This window comes from Perissodus microlepis, chromosome 23, assembly GCF_051167445.1.
Source record: "Perissodus microlepis isolate ML-2025 ecotype Zambia chromosome 23, ASM5116744v1, whole genome shotgun sequence".
In the NCBI taxonomy this organism is placed as follows: Eukaryota; Metazoa; Chordata; class Actinopteri; order Cichliformes; family Cichlidae; genus Perissodus; species Perissodus microlepis.
This window is the reverse complement of record NC_140482.1, coordinates 22,597,168-22,620,529: the sequence shown is the minus strand read 5'-3', so window position 1 is coordinate 22,620,529 and position 23,362 is coordinate 22,597,168. Positions and strand designations below refer to the sequence as shown.

Sequence of the window (23,362 nt, the reverse complement as noted above, 5' to 3'; positions counted from 1 at the left end):
TACTCATAACAACATGTTAATAACATTAAAACGTTTTACAGAATTCCTCAAATTCAACTTCTGAACGGTCTTCTTGGGTGTTTACCATCTGCCCATTTATCCACTTCTTCTGCCACTTATTCAAGTCTAGCTTGTGAGTGTGGCAGTCTAAGCAAAAAGGTCCTCCTTCTCCCCAGCCACCTCCTCCAGCTTTTCCAAGGGGACATTGAAGAGTTCCCAAGCCAGCTAAGAGATTTAATCTCTCCATGTCCTGGGTCCTGTGGCCTCCTCCTCATGCGACATGGCCAGGACGACTTGCCTAGGAGGTGTCCAAGTCAAATTATATCTCAACTCCCTCGACTGACTCCTTTCAGTGTGGAAGGATAGCAGCTCTACGTTGAGCTCCTGCCTACAGACAGCATTCAATCTATAGTGTTTACTGTTTTCTTTTGATAGCTGCGATGTAATAGTTCCAATACAGATGATTAAACTAATGTGCACTGTGGCTGCACTGTCCATTTAGTTTTACATGATGAAAAAAATACAGATTTTAGCACCATGAAACCACAAAGTCTGCATTAACAATACAGAAAATACAATTAAGCGCACCAGACTGCACATCCAGCACATCCAGCACAATAATGTACAGTTCAGTACAACTTAGCGTAACTTCTAGTGCCCCGTCCAAATTTCTTTGAATCTAAATTTCATAACTTTCATCAGTTAATTATAAAAATGTGTTGTCTGCTGGGCCAAGGGCCCCCAGCAGTTGCCTACCTTGCCTGGTGGCCTCTGGTTTGGACTCACAGTAAGCTTCACTTTACAGGAACAAGCTCGACAGTTTGGCTTCAACTGACTAACGGGAAACATAACATAAACATCCTTAAACAATCAAGACTTGAAGACTTGACTTGAAACCCCAAGCAGAATATTATAATGTGCTGTCTTTTCTTCTCTAAATTAAAGTTTGTAGTTTCAAATAACGAGGTCACCATATGTGCAAGTTAATCCCTTCAAAGGCTTCAGTGAGTTCTAAACACTCAGTTTCAGATGGTTGTTTTCTACTCCCAGATCTATACGATGGTCATCTCAGCCACACATCAACCATCCCTAGTTTAAGACTGTGTGGCGGCAGAAGTCACTGGGACGTTTGTATCATGAAGGACATGTGTAACTGCACTTTGCAGGAGGCAGACAACCGTAAGTGGGAGGGTCCTTTCACACCATTGCACTGGCTCACATTAACTTCAGGACACATTTTCAGATTCTGGTTGTGACTTTTACATCCATACACCCCAGCACGTCCCTGAGGTCATGTGACCAGAGCCTGCTGATGCTCAGAACTAAAGACTCCCACACTCTGGAGCTCTCTCGCTCGGAACTTCAGCTCCGTGGACTCAGTGACCTATGAGCTCAGAACTAATCTTTTTAAACTTCTCGCTCATATGTTTTTGGCATTTTGGTTGTGAAGAATTTTGAGATATTTATTTTGAAAGATGCTATATAAATTAAATCTTACTCCATTTACTTTAAAATGACTTGTTTCAGACAGTATACATTTATCAGGTCACAGTTCGAGAAAAATAAGCACTACTTACGAACTGTGATTAATACATCGCTACACTATTTAACTGCCTGGATAACACTGGTCTGGTAATGATAATAAACAGAATAGATTCCCTTCAAACTTAAGTTAGCAAATGTTTTAAAGTAAGATTTTAGTAAAGCACATTCAATACACTTCGCATTTACAGTGCTGCTCCCTTATTTCATAGTTTTTGAATATTGGTCACACTTACATGTTTCAGATCATCAAAGACATTTAAAGGTTAGATAACCTGAGTGAATACTAAGTGCAGTTTTTAAATGATAAGTTCATTTGTTGAGGGGACACAGTTATCCAGACCTACCTGTGAAAAACCAACTGTCCCCTAAACTCAATAACTAACTGTGCCACTCTTGGCAGCAAGAACGGCAGTCAAGTGTTTGTGATAACTGGTAATGAGTCTTTTGCATCACTGCTGTGGAACTTTGTCCCACTCTTCTTTGGAGAATTGATTTAGCCACATGCCAAAGCATCTCAATCAGACTTAAGTCTGGACTGATTAGGCCACTCCAAAGCCTTAATTTCATTTTTTGAGGCATGCAGAGGTGGATTTGCTGGTGTGTTTTGGTTGATTGTCCTGCTTCATAATCCAAGTGTCCCTGGAGCAGAATTCATGGTTCCATCAATTACAGCAGGTCGTCCTGAAGCAGCAAAGCAACCCCAGACCACCACACTACCACCACCACCACGTTTGACTGTTGGTATGATGATCTTTTTATGAAATTCTGTTAGTTTATGTCGGATGTGAGACGAGCCTTTGTGATCTTTTTGGTCAGCAGTGGTTTTCTACTTGAAATCTGAACTTAACTGAGACAAGTGAGGCCTGTAATTCTTTAGATGTTGTTCTGGGTTCCTACGTGACCTACTAACGATGAGTCGTTGATGCGCTCTCGGAGTAATTTCTGTAGGATGCATGATAATGGCTCTTTACGTGGTTCAGTGGTGTCTCAAAGCCTTAGAAATTACTTTGCAACCCTTTCCAGACTCATAGCTGTCAATGTCTTTGCCGTTTCTTTAGATTGTGGCAGGATGTGTTGCTTTTTGAGATCTTTTAGCCTGCTTCACTTATCAGACCGGTTCTATTAGGTGATTTCTTCATTCAGCAAGTTTGGCAGTAATCACATCTTGGTGTGGCTACAAAAAAATGAACTTCACTTCCAAACACATCACTTTCTTTAGTCACGTATATGCATCATTGGCATCACATTGATATAAAAATAAAACACAGTCTTCTGCATAAACCTGTTATGAAAAAAAAAGCACAGAAATAAATAAATTACTAATGACCTAATTAGTAGACCTAAATTAACTGCTGACCTTTGCTGTAACTGATATATACAGTTTCCCATTACAGTGGTTACATATGAACACAGCTGTAGACGTTCTGTCTTACAGCTTTAACCGACGTACAAACTAAATAAACAAGGATTCAGTTGAGACAATGTTTATCCATCACATTTACTGAATGATGACAGTGCCTGATGTCAAAACAGATTTTTCTCCCTGCCCTTGATAAATGCTCTGAAAACAAACCAATCAACCAAACCCGAATTACAAATTAAAATAAACATCTTTTTCAAAATGTTTAAACACGAGAAGTGCTACTGTTCACCGAACGTCTGAAACATCACAAGACCTTAATTAGGTGAAAACTGCGTGCAAATTCTTTGACGACAATGTCTTGAACTTTGGCCTTTCAGAGGCTCCCCCAGCCTCGTGTTGACCGCGTGATGCAAAGCACCCTAAGACGATGAGAGAGAAAAAAAAAAAAAAAAAAAAAAGGAAAAAAAAAAAACGGACAAAGGCGGTTGACATATTCTAGGCTCAGCCTCTTGCATTACTTCCCTACAAATCCTAAGACAGAACATTTGTTTCACTCCCTTGACTTAATGCTTGTAACTCCAAACCTTCCCCCAAAATCTGCTCCATATTAGCTTGATGCTACAGACGATCAAAGAACAGCATGTGATGCATTAAGGTGCATTTCATTAGGACAACACAGCATCAACAAAAGAAACAAGGCACACTCCATTCCAGCTGTAGAAAAGTTCAGTGGGATGGTATCTGGAGGAAAAATTATGCAACCAGTGCTTTTACAGGCTTGTGTGCCACATGAATGAGTGCAATCATTTCCAAGTTCTTGGCTTAAAGCAACAAGCGTAATGGGACCAGACTGAGTGCAGGCTGCATAGAGAGAAAACAAAGACACACTCGGTCATGCTCACCAAACTTTACCCGGCACCATACAACTTTACAAAACACACACACACAGAGTCTATAACTTCTCTCTTTGCACCCACCCCCCCCACACACACACACACACATTACGCCGCTTTGTCTTGCAGACTTGTGTGCAGTTTTACTCCAAACATGGCCTCCCACTGTGTTTTGACCCAGGCCAGCAGACCCTGGAGGAGCTCGCCACTCTCTGAGCGCACACACCACGTCCTCTCCTGTTTCACAGTCTGCAGGAAACACACACGGGAAAGTATGAAAATTAAAGCAGTTAATCACATGCGAGTTAAACTTGGCAGGGCCACAATCTATAACATGCTGCTGCACAAACAGAAGGAGAACGGCAGCAGAGCTTTGACAACATCAGATCTGATAACAAAGTAACAAACATTAGAAAACAGCACTGCATTTTAGCCACTTACTGAACAGCAGTATGGTTAATTCACCGGTACGTACGCTGTTGGTAACAATAAACGTCAAACACAATGAGATTGTGTTCATCTTCAGTGAAAGTCTTGTGCGTGATATGGTTGTCACAAAATACTGGGATGGATGATATCTGTGACATTTAATAAGTCCTCCACATAGACTTAAATGTATAATGGTTCTTTTTTATGCTTTTCTACGATTAATATTTATTTATCTCCACATCCCTACACTTACACTGAGTGTAATTTGTTTAAAAATAATAATAATAAAAAACAAATGGGGGAAAAGACTAAAGTAAGCACATGAACAATTAAACACTGACTGATGTTTTTTACAGGTATTTTTACCACTATAGTAAAAAATAAATAAATAAAGATTTCAATTTTCACATGTAGTAATTAAACTTTGGTGGCCTTTTATGTAACACAGATACAACTCTGATTAAAGTCAGAAGCTGCATAAAAAAAGTTGGTTAAGTGGTGGGTTGCAAAGTGGCTTGCAGTGGTAATAGGCTACATAATAGATCCTGATATTTCGGGATTTAAAATCTGATATATTGCCCAATGGTTGTTTTTCTTAAACAAACAAACAAAAAAAAACACATCCATCACGCTGCTTTGCCTTACAGACTTGTGTGGAGTTCTACTCTGAGCATGGCCTTGAACGACCTTTCTCCCATCTCTTTTTTAATTTTTAAAATTCAATAATGTTGAAGTCCAGGCTCTGGGGAAGCCAATCCATGACCGATTGTCATTATTTAGGGTCATTATCATGCTGACAAACGAATAGGCTGCTAATAAGATGTTTTCTAGATGGTATTACATGGTGGATCGAACTCTTATGGTACTTTTCTTTGTTCATAATTGATCAATTTTGACAAAATCTCCAACACCACTGACTGCAATGCAGCTCAAACCATGACAGAGCCTCCAACATGTTACACAGATGCCTGCAGACACTCACTGTTGTACTTCTCTCCAGACCACTTCAGGAAATACTGATGATGATTTGAACAAAAAGCGTAAAATTTGCATCCATCACTTCAGCAGACCCGTTGCCACTGATGTTCGGTCTAGTTCTTGTGTACTTTGGCGTACATCGGACTTCTCTCCCCATTTCCCTTCCTTACAAACTGCTACTTCATAGACGTCTTTAACAAATTACAAGACAGTTTACAGCTCATTGGAAGCAAAATATAAGGAAACAAAGGTTGGCCCAGGATTTCTGCACAGTACTTTATGTCAAACCCCAATTTTAATGTAAACTGAGTGATAACATCTACCTGTTTAAGTATATCTTTACTTTATCTCCATGTCCAATGAAAATTAATTTCCATTGCTTCTACATACTGCTGTAAGAGTTTCCAACTTCGCCTCATAATCACTGACACAACCGCAGATTGCAGGTCTCATTTGTGCAGCATGAAAATATTTCTTAAGGTCTGGCAATGCCATATCTCATTTATGTTTTCCTAGCTGTTTTCAGATTTGATTCTCAGCCTTTGACCAGCCCGTATGAACTTGGAGAAAACTTTATCCCTGGTTCTAAATCACACAACGTTTTCTGACTTTATATTTCACTGTTGGAACACAACAAAATTTTTCCACAGTCAGACAGGCCTGCCAAAGTACCCGAAACAGACAGACGCACACACCCACACATGCGATCACAAGATTAAATCAATACTAACTTTGCAATTGTAGTTGCTAATAAAGACGAAGGAATGACACAAACATCCCCAACCGCCACGGCCAATTTAAAACCTCGAAATACTTCATATGCAAATACGCGACTGTTTTTGTAAGACATTTTTGTTACCTATTTGTTGCTTTATCAGCCTGTTATTATTATACAGTTTAGGATCTGCCAAAACACCAACGAGCCATTCGTTTGTTTCCCTAAATCTGTATGCGAGTTTCATACGAGGAAAAACTAAATGTATGCCAGAACATGTTCCTGTGAACTACAATTTCTGACAAGGTACATAACTAATAGAGCGGTATTACATTCATTACTGCTTTCTACCAAAGAGAGTGTTTGCATTTTCTCATGCCTAATTATTCCTCATCTCCCCGGTGTTTTTAATCAGCTGCATGCAAAAGAAACAAAAAAGGAAGCTTGTCTGGAATCAAACCAAAGATATATTTATTCTTCATTTCTGTGTAGTTTTGAGTGGCAGCTGTCTTCATGAAAAGAAGCAGAAGCACATAAAGTTACTATAAGACTTTCTCATGACATTTCTGGGCTTTGTTTAAACTTCTGCGATCACACGCACCTCATCGTAAAGCTTTATATCCATCCTGCACTGGTCCACAGGCCACAGGAGAACTGAGCTCACACAGCTGATTGGCAGAGTTTCTAACACAGTGATGCTCCCGCTGCACGGTTCTTTGTTTTCATTCGCCGACGGGCTGTTTTTCCTCCACTGGTGATCCTCTCTGAGCAGATAGAGGGTTTCTCTAGTCGCCAGAACCGTCAACGGCATCCAGATATCCTCTGAAAGAAAGCCAGAAAAGTTTCACGTTATTTAAATAACTCCAAAAGTGCCATTATAACATATTCACACAGAGCTAAATCATATCTTAAGTCATCTCAGGTCATTCTATAAAGAACTGCAGTATTTTCTCCCTCGAGCAAGAGCAACACATTTAAACTTTACTGTTTTGAGATTTTAACCTCTGATCTTGTCATATAAGCTGCCTTTAGAGGTCACTGATGTTAAAAGCTTTACAAAGTACTTTTGAACTACAAAGAAAAGTTATGGTGTTACATTTCATGCCAGAAAACTGCATCTTCTGTGGGACACATGGAGGAAGAAAAAAAACAGAGAGAGAAGTCAGATCCAGACATGTTAAAATTATAGTACTTGAAATTCCAGAGACCTACACAGCTCTGTGCAGCCTGCAGCTACCCCTGCTTTAAATGTGCCTGCTTTAGCAGAGCCAGTTAGGCGTCCTGCAGGGCCAGTATCTACCAAACTCACGGCAAAGCAGTCACCTGCCATCGCTGAGTAAAAACAAAAGATGCCTGCCTCATTTAAGGGCACAGGTTTGATTGTCGATAGGCATCTCACGTCAGCTACTCCCCACGCGGGTGTGGGGGTTGGGGGGGGGGGAGCCTCTTCCTGCCATAATCTACTTTTATCTTCAAGGAAATAAAACCTTGTTGCCATTTCATTTGTAATTCTCCCCTTTAGCACATTATCCTGGCATTTATTCCTGCAGTAATTCTGGGGGTGCAGAAGTAGCGTCAGGGATTTAATTGGGCCAAGATTCCTTACTTCTGGCTACAACCAACAGTTAGGATTTAGCTTTTTCTCCAGCTTGTAAACTAAATTACCTCAATAGAAAAACCTCACAACAAACAACACTAACATAAAGAGATACACTCACCAGCCACTTTATTAGATAAACCTGTTCAACTCCTCATTAACATTTAACCTCATTTAACCATGAAGACATGGTCAAGACGACCGCTGCAGTTCAAACTGAGCAGAACTGTCAGATCACCTTTTTCAGCAGAATGGTCAAAAGGGTGATTTAAGTGACTTTGAACGTGTCTTGGTTCTTGGTGCCAGACGGGCTGGTCTGAGTATTTCAGAAACTTCTGCTCTGCTGGGATTTTCCCATACAACCGTGTCTAAGTTTTACAGAGAATGGTCTGAAAAAGAGAAAATGTCTAGTGAGCAGCAGTTCTGTGGGTGAAAGTGCCTTGTTAATGCCAGAGGAGAATAGCCAAACTGTTTCAAGCTGCTAGGAAGGCAATAGTAACTCGAATAACTACTACTTGTTACAACCAAGGTATGCAGAAGAGCATATCTTGAAGCAGATGGGCTACAGCAGCAGAAGACCATAATGGGTGTGGTCTCCTGCCATCAGCTAGAACAGGAAACTGAGGCAACAATTCGCAGACTCACCAAAATTGGTCAATTCAAGACTGGAAAAATGTTGCCTGGTTTGATGAGTGTCGATTTCTACAGCGATACTGAAATGGTAGGGTGAGAATTTGGAGTAAGCATGCACGGATTCATCCTGCCTCGTATCGACTATTCAGGCTCGTGGTGGTGTGGAGGATATTTTCTTGGTACACTTTGACCACCTAGTACCAAATGAAGATTGTTAAAACACCTTACCCTGCCTGAGTATTGTTGCTGACCATGTCCATCCCTTTATGACCACAGTGTACCATCTTCTGATGGCTGCTTCCAGCAGGATAACACACCATGTCAAAAAGCACAAATGACCTCAAACTGGTTTCTTTAACATGACAATGAATTCGCTCTACTCAAATGGTCACAGTCACCAGATCTCAATACGATCGAGCACCTTTTGGATGTGTTGGCAGCAACTGTCTAAAGCTATCATGTCAATATGGCCCCAAATCTCTGAGGAATTTTCCAGCTTGTTGAATCTATGCCATGATGAGTTAAAGCAGCCCTGAAGATAAAGGAGGGTCTAACTAGGTACTAGCAAGGTACCTAGTTATCTAGTGATAACTGATAGAAATCCAGAACGGAAGCAAACTCTATGAGATAAAAAGAAACAAACAGAAAAGAAGAGTAATAAAAACTCAAGTCAGCAAAAAAACCCACTTATGAACAAGTGGATGTGTCACCTTGTAGGACAAAAGCCAGAACATAGAAGAACTGCAGCTGTCCGTCCTCCACATCTGCCTGGATGTCTTCGCACACTAAAGGCCTGACAGATCAGACAAAATCCAGTGTTAACATGACATACAAACACAAACAAAAATCTCCTTCAGTTAAAGATACAATGGCATAAACACCGATTTGTATAAAATAACAGGGCGGTTTGGAGCCTTGTGGCTGACAGGTGTGAGATTGAAGGGCTTCAACATCCCAGCGTAAAGTTCACAGTGACTCTGAAGCAAAGGGGATAATTAACATAATGACAGCTGACAGGAGTAGTGTTGTGCAAACACTGGAAGTGAGACTGTGGTTTGCTGCCTCAGAACACATGAAGGTTTGTTTATATTTTTTGATTTTGTGTTGTGAAGCCTGGAGGAAAAATCACAAATTGGGAGATTTAAGGCCTTATTGTGTTGGCACCTGAATGAATTTGCTAATCTACTTAACAGGCACTTAACAGGCTTGGTTTCTGTCACTTTCAATGTGTTTTTTTAAGCTAAAGAGAAAAAAAAAAGTATTTATTTATGTTCTCTAACTTGGAAAAAAAATTCTTCCAGGATGTCTAAACTGCCTCATATACTTACACAGTTGGTGTGTATAATTGAAAAGTTGGATTATTCACAGCAGGTTTTTTTTTTTTTTTTTTGCAGGTTTATGGGAGTTTTTTGTTTTGTTTTGCATGTTTCTTCCCTGAAATCATACTTTCATGAGCTAAACCACATTCCTTTTCAGTGAGCACCCAGGAAAAGCTTCTATCTTCTGAGTGAGAAAGGAAAACATACCAATAAAGGTGCAGAAACACTACTTGCACTGTTAACAAACTACACGGGGGACATGCATGCTCTAGGACTTGCAGAGCAAAACACATGTTACAAATTAAGATGTGGTTTACCAGCTAATTTAGTGGAGCCATTTTACAAAATGGAGTCTAAAAAAAGCTGATTGTAATCAACTAAAGATGTGTCAGAAATGTGCAGCGTTAGAACTTCTACTGCCGTAACTCCCTTTAACCTACACGGCCCAACCACATACAAATGTGCACAACACTATTCAGACCACATCTTTCAGCATCTACGCAAATAAAATCAAAGACGCCTGCTGTTTTCTCACTGCATCCAGCGGGTCCTCCCTCAGCAAAAGTAGGCGTGCAGATGCAGTGTGGGTGCGTACCAGAGATGGTGCTCAGGGGTGAGCCTTGTGGTGGAGATCGACTTCAGCTTGCTCTCTGATTTGTGAGCCATCTCACGCACAATTCCTGAAGAAACGGCAAGAAAACAATTAGTAGTGGTCAAAGAATTACCCGTGAATATTCCCTCTCACCCAGGTTTTACTAGAGTTGGCTTGCATGATTCACTGTTAATTATTTTATGCTGCATCTTGGTGAGCTCCCTCAGTTCATCCTACCTGAAACAAGCCATTTTAGCACTTCTCCCTTTAACTCTTTAGCCCCCGAAAGCCTCCTAAGAGCAACCCTTGAAGCTCTTTTATGAACAGTTGTTTCTGTCGTATTTCAGACCACCTCATAGAACAGAATTACTGGTTGTGCCTAAGAAGATAGTGAGGGTGGTCTCTGCCTATGCAGCCATCCTTGGATAAGTCCAGATGCTATTCCAACTGTCATCAAACCACATGTTTATTGATATATACTGAGGTGTTAAAACTTGTCATTAAGGGTACAGGGGCAGGTTGCCAAATATCATCTTTATGTGGGAAAGTTAAAACCTTTCGATAGTTCTGCATTTGTTCAGGTATTTGAATATGCAGAGCTTACGCAGAGGGGTATGCAACCTACGCAAATGTGGTTATATGCGGTGTTCCCAAAAAAAAAAAACCAAAGCATGTAGCTTAGTAGCTTAGTATCGATGATGCTGTGCATGGGTACATGCTTATTGGTTGGAAGGCAACAGGATGAAAAGAACGGATGAAAGGGAGTTCACCATGAATGGGAGAAGCATGAAAAAACACCAAAGATTACAAAAAAATTGCATGAGAAGCATCAAGAGTGGCCGCAGTCATTTCATTGTTTTTAGCATTCAGTTTCACTTCATTTCAAATGTATTTAAATAGAAACAAACCACAACAACAGTCACCTCAAGGTGCTTTATCTTGGAAAGTAAAGACCCTACAAAAACAGAGAAAAACCCCCAACAATCAGATGAACCTTGTGAGGAAGCACTTTGCGACAGTGTGAAGGAAAAACTCCTCTTTACCAGGAAGAAACCTACGGCAGAACCAGGGTCAGGGAGGGGCGGCCATTTGTGTGCTCCCTCTGTGACTGACCAACAAAAGTACAAACTGAGGTTTTTTCCGCATTCTGAATATGTAATCTGTTAAGATTTGGGTTTATATTTGTGGAAATTTTTAAGATGTCAATTTTCATTGTGGGATATGATGCATTAGGGTCATTTTAGGTGACATTTGCAAAAAAATTCCAGAGGTGGAAGAGCTCTAGTATTCCAAAAGAAACCACAGAATTTCTGAGATGAAACTTCCACATATAAAGCGTGTCACTCAGTGTCCATCGATGTATCGCAGAGTTCATCATTAATGGACAATCCAGGCCCCAGTTGCCTAGATAATCCTCTAATTCAGCGGTCCCCAACCTTTTTTGCGTCACGGACCGGTTTATGCCTGACAATATTTTCATGGACTGGCCTTTAAGGTGTCGCGGATAAATACAACAAAATAAAACTAGTACCGGTACCGAAAAAAAGAAAATTTATTCATAACACACGTGAAAAGACCAAGGAAAACCGAGTAAATGATAAAAACGATAACAAAATAACGCTGAAAACCGATAAAAACCCTGGAAACTATACATTTCACACCTGAGCCTCAACTCTCGCGGCCTGGTACCAAACGACTCACGGACCGGTACCGGTCCGAGGCCCGGGGGTTGGGGACCGCTGCTCTAATTTATTGATAGGTCAATATTGACAGTATCCTTTGTTCGCACTGGTAGTTGCTTCATTTGGTTATCTTAAGTTTCAGGAGGTGTATTTGTCATTTGTCTGACATGTTCCATTTAGCACATTAAGAAATATCCAACCACCAAAAATTCAAAAATGGTTCCAATACTCAAAAAATGTAATGAAGGTTGAATGAAGATTAAGAGTCTGAAACCTCAACCTTCCCAATCAAAGATCTATTAGTTCACCACTGAAAACTACTTAAAATTTCTTAGATTTCTTCTGAAAATGACATGTAACCATTTCAGCAGTTTACAGCTGGCTGGTTTACAGCTTGTTGAATCAGCTGAGAGGTTAACACACCTCTGTTCTCACTTTCCTGAGGCATTTTAGATGAAGTTCAGAGATTTGGGGGTTTAGGAACATTTAACAGGAGAAAGCAATCAAGTGAAAGAATACAAATATTACTTCTAAACTTGTAAACGTGTACTATCCTAGAAATGTCACACCCAAACTTTCATGGAAAGAAGTCTAAAGACAAAAGTGGAACCCAAGCCGAAACTTCTTCTGGTAACTGTCATAAGGTGCAGGTGTTAAATATCAGCACCATTGAATCAGTGGTTGAGAAAATGCTGGGAACACAATCCGCCGGGTCACGCCAACAGTTGTGAATTGTGGCGTATCATTGAGTGTGACTACAACAAAGGGAAGAAATGATAACTGGGGTCAAGTTTGAATAGATGAGATTTCAAAGATTTAAAGAGACACTGAGGGGGAGACGGAAAGAAAGAGGACAAGGCTCAGTTACAGCTGAAGGAACATAAAATGAGGGCAAAACATGCTTTCCTTTATTAAAAATGTGAAAATCAGAAAAAAAAAGTCTTATCTAATTTTCACCTATGTTACAAAGTGACACCGTATCCCCAAAAGTTCATCTACAGTTTGGTTCCTTAATTTCAACAAAAACATTGTTGACATTTAATAAAATGATTCTAAAAATATACACCAGCTTCTAAAAGGTGTATATCAATCTATAATGTTTGATGTAATGAAATGTCATTCATACTGACATTTCAGTAAGCATGAAGAAAGATTTATCGTTCAGAAACCAGTCGTGACATTGGCCACACACACAGTTTTACATTCCTGATAAATTTCAAAGTTAAACAATCATTTTGAACTAATCAGTGCTTATAAACACATAATTCACCTCTCAGGGTTAAGTGCCACAAAATTAGATCAGCATTTTATTTTTTGTTCTCATATATTTGTAACCACTACCATTTTTTATCCAAAAGGTAGTGGTTACCACTTTGCACGAGAACCCATTTTCATTTCTTAAAAAAAATAAAAAATAAATAAGAAAAGAAAAATCATATTTTGTCATTAAATCTAATTGTCGAATTGTTTAAAATCTTGTGGTTTATCAAACTCTGTTGCCTTTGGACAAAATAGGTAAGGTTCTTGCCCCGCTTTGTGTCATGTGTCTGATGTTTTTCAAGACTGTGCATAGTTGTAATCATATTCATTTATTTCAATAATTTCCTTAAAAAAAAAGTTTCAAAATATTTTGGACAAAACAGATGGCTCAGTTGCTTTCACGAAAATCTGCACTGGCCCCGGGTCAAAGTTTCCCCACACTCCTGGCAGTGTTTAGAATGTCTGAGGGGAAGCAGTGAGCGTTAAGACTAACAACGAGATTAAATAACGTGTTAACGTGGACAGTTTAGCAAGGTGCCATCCAAGACCGCAATCAGGAGTAAGTAAAGGTGACAAGCAGAGCGTGTTAAGAACCAAATCTGAAACAAACAGACTTTCACTAGAGCTCTGCTCTGTGTCAATATTGCTATGTGGCTGCTTCCAGCAACAACACCCCTGATCATTTTCACATGATATCAAATACCAAACCACCGTCTGATACGTTAGACACTCGGGACAGGAAATGGGTAAAGATTTGATTTTCTAATTCCAGTTTCCAAAGCAACATCTCTCTCTGTTGATACCGACAACTCGCACCAAATCTTCTACAACACGGTTTGATTGCAACAGTGAACATTAATAGAGTCCTTCAAGCGTGAGAAAAGACCTGGCAGACCCCCCCCCCCCAAAAAAAAACCACCCCAAAAAACACTGGGTCGTAGATTCCAGAGGTCTTGTGTTATCTCTCCTGTTTCAATAAAGCTGTGTCAGACTAGGTTGGAGAAAGAAGCTCTAAGCTCCAGAAAACTGTCCCTGTTATAACCACATCCTTCCTCTGTCTTCCAGGCAGCGAGTCCATCGTCATTCCAGTTGTGGTTTCGAAAAAACTTTGTCCACATGAAAGGAGCCAGCTTGGACAACAGTCAGACTTTGTTATGGTTAAGCTTTTCCGTATTTCTCCTGACAAAATATTGGAACAGCTGTTTTCGGGGTTAATTTGGCAGTGGCATCAGAGAGTTTGTCATATTAGCCACTTTGTTTTCAGGACAGAAATAAGTACAGCCTTCGTATAATTCACATGCAGGTGTCTAAAGCAATGAGAAACATCGGGATTCATTTGTCTTTTGAGCACCTGGAAGGATACAAAAAGATCTTATTTGTGGGTTGTTGTTTTTTTTTTTCTCTACTCCGTCTGCTTTGTTTTGGAGACATTCTGGTCTCGCTGAAAGCAATCTGGAATTATTTTCACCCACAAAGAATACAACGCAGTAAATGAGCGGTTTATGGACTTAAAAAGAAAATGCTGTTAGTGGAGAGACAAAACTTCAAGGAAGAGGGAGAAGAAAGAAGCAAGTGGGATGCCTAAAATGTTCCTTGATCCTGGTCAGTGAGAGGATCAAATAAGTTCATAAATACTCTCATATATGTGAGTGAGGCTCAAATTTAGCTTTGGAAACATTCGTCAGACAAACATATTTAGATAATGAAGTGCCTTTTTGTTTCAGTACATTACATTGAAATGTTTCTTCTGTTTTTTTTGTTGTTGTATTTTTTACTGAAAGATGAAACCAGAGTGAAAATTGAAGATAAATTATTTTAATATAATGACCAACCACTAAACAATGCGACTCTTACAAAAGCGCGTTGGTAAATGAAACCAAATTGTGGTAGCGACTCTCAGCAGAAATTCAGGACTATTTTGGCTAAAATATATACCCACTACTGTGGCAGGAAGCCTTCAGAGAATTACTTGCAAAAGGGAAAATCTGCCCACTTTTGATAATTGGCAGTTGTTTCAGACCCTTTCTATAAGCGATGCGTGCAAAATGTCAATTTTTTAAAGGTTTTTGCCTTTTTAAACATTCCTTTGAAAAGGAAAAATAGAGCATTTATAAAAACAGATTACCCCTTCCTCTTAAAACAATATGTAAAAAGATTTGATATGATCTGAAATAATTACACTTGTAGCCTCAAAATTATGTTGCAATGTTTGAAGGATACAGTCCAATATAAGTAAATAAGTCAGCAAAACTCACTTCTCTCTGATGATAGCGATACTGAGGTGACATCTTGAGGATATCATGGACTTTTCTGTCAGTAAATGCCAGTGTTTTTGCCCCTGTGAGCTGCTGTAGGCCTATGTTAGCTGCTGTTAGTGAAACGTTTTTGTTTTTTTTAATTGGATCTAACATTATTGGACTTGGAAACTTAGTGAATAAACTCGATACTCGACAGACACTCCAGCCTAACATTAGGCAGGCTAACAATGAGCATATTTATGCATGTTTATGTGTTAGAGCCCTGAATTCAGTTCAAGAAATGAGGCTTGAGGTGAGAAGGAAACGCGTGCTACATATTTGACCGGTCTCTAGCCACAGCCATGCGGTAGATTACGTAGAACGGCGATGTCCATCTTGGCCACTATATTCAAGATGGTGGGACAGCTTTGCAGCTTCAACAAAGCAGCGCCTATAACCGTGTCAACCAGCTGGCAGCCAGTTGAGTTGTGCTCATTGACAAAGACTCATTCAGATTGATTGCAACATGTTGGCAATCTGTCTGTATTTATAAACTACACACCAATTATTTGAACTTGAACAATCTCTTTGAGAGTGATTGCAGTTAACAAAAGTGGTCGACAGTGTTGAATGCCCTCCAGCTCTGTGTAACCATTTAGTCACCACACGTGGTAATCGGTCACAGAATGTGAAAAAATTCAACACAATTAAAAGGCAGCCATCGGTTTTGTTTGTAGTTGTAAGGAGAATGCTGTCCTACTTTTACTTGTGACTGAGCCATTAGCTTGGTCTGAATTAGGAGGTAGCTTTGCCATGCTAACTGTATCCCGTCCCAGGTTGTTGTTCAGTTAAGACTTCTACGTGAACAAAAATCAAAACAAGTAAATAAACTGAGCAAGATCCTTAAAAAGTCCATATACAAAACACATCTCGTGCTTTTTTTTCCACATCCATCAGGCTTGATCTGTACAAACATCAGGGACCATCCCTCTCTGTGCTGTTTTAATTGTAATTTTTGTTCGCATGGGTTCAATATCAAAACGTTACATGTGCTAAAACTAAGCGTCGATCCTATTCCACACATGCCAAAATGTTTTTCTGTTTTCTCCAAATGTTTAGGGGCTGGTAACTGTCAAATTGATTTTCCATATTTCTCCAGACATTCCAAAGCCCAGGCAGAAGTCCCTGTATAATAAAAGGTTTTCCTCTCAGCCTCTGGTCCTCTCAGTCAGACAAGTTGGTGTGGTGATGTGCTCAGTCTGTGGAAACCCAATACTTAGGGGGACAGGGTCGAAATTTGCGCCACAAAGCACACATATGGTATAGTATTACTTTGTGGTGGCGAGTGGGTCTGTGACAGGGAACATGTTGTTCAAATGTCTGCCTCAGGGACGTAACACAGCCCTCCAACTTTTAAAATTAGGTTAACTGTGTTGCATCTTCCCTCACTGTGTCCTGAGGTTAATCCTGAACCCAGTGTAACCAGTAAACACAGCGAGAACGGGACAGTCACATTGTCTTTCTGACTATATTAACAAAATAAAAACTTCCATACAGTTTCCTTTTATTCTGTGGGGTTTCTTTTTTACCTGTTAAACGGCCAAAGAAGCGTTTGCACCGCACGCTGTCCCTCACGAGTAGCGTGTAGGCCACGCCCACATCTTCAAACTCCATGTGGATGCTCTGAGAGCCCAGCCCCACCTCCAGGTAGCTCAGCTCCATGATTGGGTAGCTGTCCCTTTTCTGCAGCCAATTGGTGAGCTGGCCTCTGCTGGGAGGAAACAACATGAAGCATCAGGAGGTAAAGAAAATGTCCTGCCTCGCTGACCTCGATTAAACAGTTTACGTGATGTCTGACACTTGTAATACGTTTGTGAAAGTCAGAGTTTTGTTAGTGCAAATCACATCAGTAACTTATGTAATGCCTCATTTTTCAGGGATTAGGACACCGGGTCAAATCCATATTAACAGTCTGGTTTCCGAGACAGTGCCAAGAACAAGAGAATTCAGCACCTGCAACATGCAGTACATAGCAACTTTTGACGTCACCTTGGAAGAGCATCAGAGGAAAAGCTGATGTGTGAGGGAAGTCGACCTATTATGGCCGACAAATTTCTCACAGAGGGGAGAAAAACAGAAAAGAGCCCAGGGACTGCAGACGCTTTGAGGTCAATGTGTTTTCAAGATGTGACCTAGAAACAGGTTATTCTGCTGGGCAGGTTGTGCAATATTAGCCAGATCCTAATCAGAGGGTGTTGAGTTTTTCACCACCATCACAAGACATAATTGTTATCTGCCGCGTGGTTGCATGGAAAAGTCAGCTTTGAGGACGCTGCTTAAACTTGTCCTTAAGTGGCTTTGATTTAATCATCTTTTTATCTGTTTCGGTTTTATGGTCGGCATACACCTGCTCTTGGGGAAAGTCTTCACACGTTATTCAACGTAAATCAATCATCGAGGCACTGGAGATACCACAAAGCTAGAAAAAGCGCTGAGATAGTTTTTGTCATTAAGGTCTACATAAAGTACTAAAATAAAACTGCAAAACTCATAGTATTGCCATCACAGTTCAAACAAGATACAATAAATGTAAGAAAGCAAACAAATATGCATCGTACAGTGTCTTGAAAATGTACTTGCCCTGTCCTGATTTATTTTTTTCTGCTTACCAAGCAAATTATAATATTAGACAACAATAATCCAAATAAGTACTAAATGCAGTTGGTAACTGACAGTTTCATTCATTAAAGGAAAAGAGTTATCCAAACCTACCTGGCTCTGTGTTAAAAGTAATTGCCTTGTATTGTAAAATCATGAATAAAGTGGGATTCACCACATTTTTAGAAAGCTGAGTTCAGTTTCACTCCCCAATCTCAGGTCCGATTACTGACAGACCTGTTGAATCAATAAATCACTTAAATAGAGCCTGTCTGTTAAGCAAAGTAGGTGAAATGATTTCAGAACCAACACGTGATGCCACAATCTAAAGAAAGAGCTGAGAAACAAAGTTACTGACATCTTTCAGTTTTTACAAAGCCATTTACAAGGCTTTGAGACTCCAGTGAGTGAGAACCATTATACACAAATGGAGAAAACTTGGAACAGGCGTGAACCGTACCAGGAGTCACCAACCCCCAACAGCACATCAACAACTCATCCAGGAGGTCACCAAAGAACCAGAACAACATCTAAAGAACTGCAGGCCTCACTTGTTAACGTCAGAGTTCATGATTCAACAATAAGACAAATACTGGGTACAAATGGCATCCATGGGAGAGTTCAAGGAGAAAACCACTGCTGACCAAAACGAACACAAAGACAATGTCTCACATTTACCAAAAACATCTTGATGATTCCCAAGACTTTTGGAAAATATCCTGTGGACTCATGAGACAAAAGCTGAACTTTTTGGAAGGTCTGAGTCCTGTTACATCTGACATAAAACTAACAGCATTTCGTAAAATGGACATCATAGCAACAGTTCAGTCAAGCATGGTGGTGGTAGTGTGACGGTCTGGGGCTGCTTTGCTCAAGTAAGGAAAATCCTGAAAGAGGATGACTATCAATTCATGCCCTGAAGCACCTCTGAATGACTCAAATTTTTTTTTTTAAAAATCCCAAAATGAGGATTTTAGGGTGGCCTAATCAAAGTCTGGATTCAAATCCTGAACTTAAGATGCTTTGGCATTGACCTTAAACAGCCCGTTCATCCTGGAAAAATGTCCAATGTGGCTGAATTGAAACAATTCTGCAAAGAAGAGAGGGCCAAAATTCCTCCACAGTGATGTGCCAGTTATTGCAAACACTTGATTCCTCCCAGGTCTAAATAGCTTTTTTCCCTTAAATGAAATCATCATTTAAAAACTGCATTTTGTATTTACTGAAGTTATATTTATATTATATTAAAATTAGTTTGATGATCTGAAACATATAAGTGTGACAAATATGCAAAATACAAAAGAGGAAAGGAGCAGAAACCTTTTGACAGTGCTGCATTTGCAATTTAGATATCTGCATAAGACTGAGAGGACTGATAGGACCAAAATCCCCTCTTATGATCTGACTCTACTGACCAATCATACTGGAGCAAGCTTCGGTTGCAGAAGGAAAGGTAAGACTACAGTTACTGAAATACAATCTTGAAATGATTGCCAATCATCTGATGATGATTTAATGTTTTGTTAGCTTTTTAAGATGCTTTTTGCATCACAAGCAGAGTAGTTGATGGGTTCCAAGACGGCACTGACGGTCATTCATGTTTGCCTTCTCTGTAGTGTTGTTTTTTGTTTGAACAAAAACTTTGTGATTTATCTGGAGCTTTAGAAACTCTTGTCCCCAATTCTGTCACTACAGTTCGTCCCCTCTTCACCGCTACCAAACTAATCACTACTGGCTGAAGTGAAACACGTGGGTAAAGGATGCTACAAAACTCCATTATGCTGGGAAACACAGAGATTTACTTGGGAAAGACTGGCTTAATCAGCTTTGTGTGAACAAAATTGCTCTACTTACTGCAAATCTGATGTCATTTCTAGGAAATAAATACGTTGATTTGAGACAACCAGCAGCGAGGGAACCTCCCCAGGTTCTCCAAATTTGACAGCTGACATCTGAAAGTCCAGAGGAAAAACAAGCAAACAGAAGGGGGTAAATGACAAAAAGCTGGAAAACACTGACCGTCTTAGCAGAAGAACAGAGAGGCTCTCCTGTGCTGATAAACTCTTTTACAACATTGTAATGAGCACCATAAAGTCAACAATAAACTATTAAACAACCACATTATCAGATGACACCAAGCTCTGCAAGTTTTCTTGTATCATTTCCTCCAATATAACGCAAGAAGTAAGAGAACAAGTGAAAAATGGAGCAGCCCCTGTCACTGGGCAAATAAACATAACCAAGATGAATGGTGTGTGACTTCCTGTTTCCAGCTGCTTGGTCCTTTTTGCTCTTTGTACAAGTGTCTCATAGAGACAAGCAACAGCCTGGTGATTCGAAGAAGTCTCAAACAACATTTAATGACGACAGCAGTTCACAAGCTACACAAAGGAGCCAAAGAAGAAGAAGAAGAAAAAGAAGAAGAAGAGTGGGGCTTCAATGGGATCCTGGGAGATTTACTGTCAGAGTTCGTCTTGGCTGACTGAGATGAAACCGCAGATGAAGGGTAATAGGTCTTAAAGTTGTCACCAGCTATTAAGTTGGAATTTTTTTCACCCCACTGGGGAGATAATCTAAAGGTTTTTTTATTTTTTTTTCCTTTAAAACCACAGTCACAAAAGAAACAATAACACCGACATAAAAACGCTGCACTGCCAAAATTGAGCGATCAGTCATAGGCTGCCATCGCCGGCAAACTTGTGCTTTAACACAGAGTCTGGAAACAATAGTGTTTCCTGAATTACACTAATGCCAGTAAAGATTTAAAGACCCTGAAAACATATTTTCTCAATCTTCTCTTTACTGTGAATTATGAAACCCTACAATAATACATTATTTTCTTTGGTTTTTAAGCTTTAAAAAAAAAAAGAAAAAAAAAGTTTTTGTTTTCTTTAAATGTCTCCTCTGTGTGAGGCTCACAAACCTTAAGGAAAGAATGAAGTTCTTCTTCTTCCTCAAAGACTTCTACATCCAGGAAAAGCTTGAGCCGATGGTCCACCACCTCGTAATCCTCAGACAGAAGATCCAAATCATCTAAAAATATATATATGAGAAAAAAAAAACTAAGTCAAGTTACTTAGCTCAATAAGTTACAAAGTAGCTAAAATCAGCTCTGTATTTATGCTTTCAGATGATTCTACATTAATATCGTTATAGCGTAGCTTCCTGGAAACACTGGGAAGCCTTGCATACAGTATTTCTTGGTTTTTATGAAACCATATTCGGAGTTTACTATAGCAGACTGCAGCGCTGGCCAACAGCCCTCATGCAGAAAGGCATTTAAGAGCAATAAATCCACCAAAGAACAGCAACAGAAGTTATTAGAACTGTGATGGATGGTTGTAGCTGATCAAAAACAACAGGGCACGGATCTGCAGAGACCAAAGCTGAGGCCTTTGATTTGAGAACAGTGCAAACAGAGATCTGATTAAAACAGCCTTTGAACTTTCAGATAACTGCTTTTAAATGGGGAGAGGTGCATGCACACACAAGCATACGCACAGGTTGACGAGTCTTTAGAGACCAGTTGTAGAGGTGCTCTGGAACAATGGATGCTCTGTGTTGCTAAAAAAAACCCCAAAAAAACCCCATATTCAATGTGCGTCAGTGTTTTGGGATGAGTTCTCCAGAACGAAACTGCCATTTCAGAAGGACAGATTACATGGCTCTGCAACTGCAATCTCACAATTGGAAAAAAACAGAGTAAAAAAGGGGAAAAAAGATACAGAAAGCTATCATTACGACTCGGCCTTCCCTCTCTGAGTCTTTCATTCCTCTCCCATCACTTCCAGCAATGACTCCAATCTCCAATTGTTGCACATTTACCATGTGGTTCATCTAAAAATGGCAGCCAGATGTGTGGGGGGGGGGGAGTCAGATGCTGTCACAGAGATACAGAGCAGCTCAGAGGATTTCTGTGCCACATAATATTCATAAATATTTCTCAGTCTGCGCTCACTTTCAATTAAGACTTAAATCTGTCTTTAGGAAAGGCAGTAAAGCCGACGTAAACAGTTTAAACCACATGCCACTGCTGATGTGTTTTACAATGACCACGCGAAGTGCAGAATTTGAGTTTGAAGCAATAAAACTCCACTTATATTTTACTGCTGTTTGGCTTGTCCTTCAATAAACAGTGCTGCCAACAAAGTTATTTTAGATGTAAAAATGTATGTATGTGTATGTTGGGTATGCATGTCAGGATTTTCACTTGGGTGCGGTTAAAAGGTGCATGGTTAGCTGTATTGTTTTTAAAACTATACTACCGGCTAACAGCCGAAAGGTTTAAAGCATGACTCGAAAGAGTTCAACCACTACTCTTTATGACAAGCGCTCGCTTATCAATCCAAAGATGTGCACTGTGCCTGCAGTTAACTGATAAGAAAAGTTGACATTTGAGGTGAAGTGATGCTTTTATTACTACTAAGCTCTTCATTTCTCTTTTACGACAACAGAGTGTTGGAATAGTGACTATAAAATGCTCTACAAGCCTAAGATACAGTGCTGTGAAAAAGCATTTGCCCCCTTTTTGATTTCTTAGTTTTTTGCATGTGACACTTACATGTTTCAGATCAAACAAATTCTAAGTTTAAGGTTTTTTATTTACTTGGGTAATCTTTGTCAAGAATTAAAACTTGTTCAATGATCGGAAACATGACAAATATCCAAAAAATTGCTAAATAAATAAGGAATACTTTTTCGTAGCAGTGTATACAAAAGCCACAGTGTAACATCTGCTGTGCATTGTGCCCGCTGCCACAACAAAAGAAAAACGAAAAGAAAAAAGAGAATAAGGAAACAGTTCAGTCGAGGGTACAACAGTTATTCTGTCTTCCTGCCTTTTGTCACTGCAGAGTTGCTCCAAAAAGTAAACGGTAAACGGCCTGTATTTGTATAGCGCTTTCCCTATGGACCCCAAAGCGCTTTACACTACATTCAGTCATCCACCCACTCACACACACATTCACACACTGGTGATGGCAAGCTACATTGTAGCCACAGCTGGGGCGCACTGACAGAGGCGAGGCTGCCGGACACTGGCGCCACCAGGCCCTCTGACCACCACCAGTAGCTAACGGGTGAAGTGTCTTGCCCAAGGACACAACGACCGAGACTGTCGGAGCCGGGGCTCGAACCGGCAACCTTCCAAGACGAACTCTAGAGCCACGATCACCCTTTATCGTAATAAAGGTAACAAGCTAACAGCTAGACAAAAGAAACGACAGCATGCTCAATTCAAAATGATTAAACAGTCTAATGGGTGCTAAACCACTTAAATCCAAAGTATTAATAAGAATTTTGGCATTCACATTTACAAATATTATAAGAGGAAAGATTGTAAGAGGAAACGGAGAAGCCTTTTAGCCTGTGGCCACCCTCAGCCTTTCCACATTTGGGTGTGACTCTCAATAAACCATCACCTGGTCCTAGTCCATGGCCAGGTGATAGCAAACATTAAAAT

General features: G+C 40.0%; 1 protein-coding gene across 2 annotated transcripts in view; it reads right to left on the bottom strand.

Moving 5' to 3' along the window:
- Positions 1-2,740: 2,740 nt before the first annotated feature.
- Positions 2,741-23,362, bottom strand: part of stk11ip (serine/threonine kinase 11 interacting protein) — a 35,240-nt gene continuing 14,618 nt past the window's right edge. Inside the window, exons 20-26 of one of the 2 annotated variants that reach the window (XM_084922576.1) lie at positions 20,825-20,934; positions 19,756-19,853; positions 16,833-17,011; positions 10,068-10,152; positions 8,864-8,946; positions 6,525-6,745; positions 2,741-4,050 (exon numbers count right to left, since the gene is read on the bottom strand). In XM_084922576.1, coding sequence (XP_084778702.1) covers positions 3,910-4,050; positions 6,525-6,745; positions 8,864-8,946; positions 10,068-10,152; positions 16,833-17,011; positions 19,756-19,853; positions 20,825-20,934 — 917 coding nt within the window. In that variant the 3' untranslated portion in view covers positions 2,741-3,909. Of the gene's footprint in view, positions 4,051-6,524; positions 6,746-8,863; positions 8,947-10,067; positions 10,153-16,832; positions 17,015-19,755; positions 19,854-20,824; positions 20,935-23,362 lie in introns of both variants that reach the window. The other variant, XM_084922575.1, reaches the window with a different exon arrangement.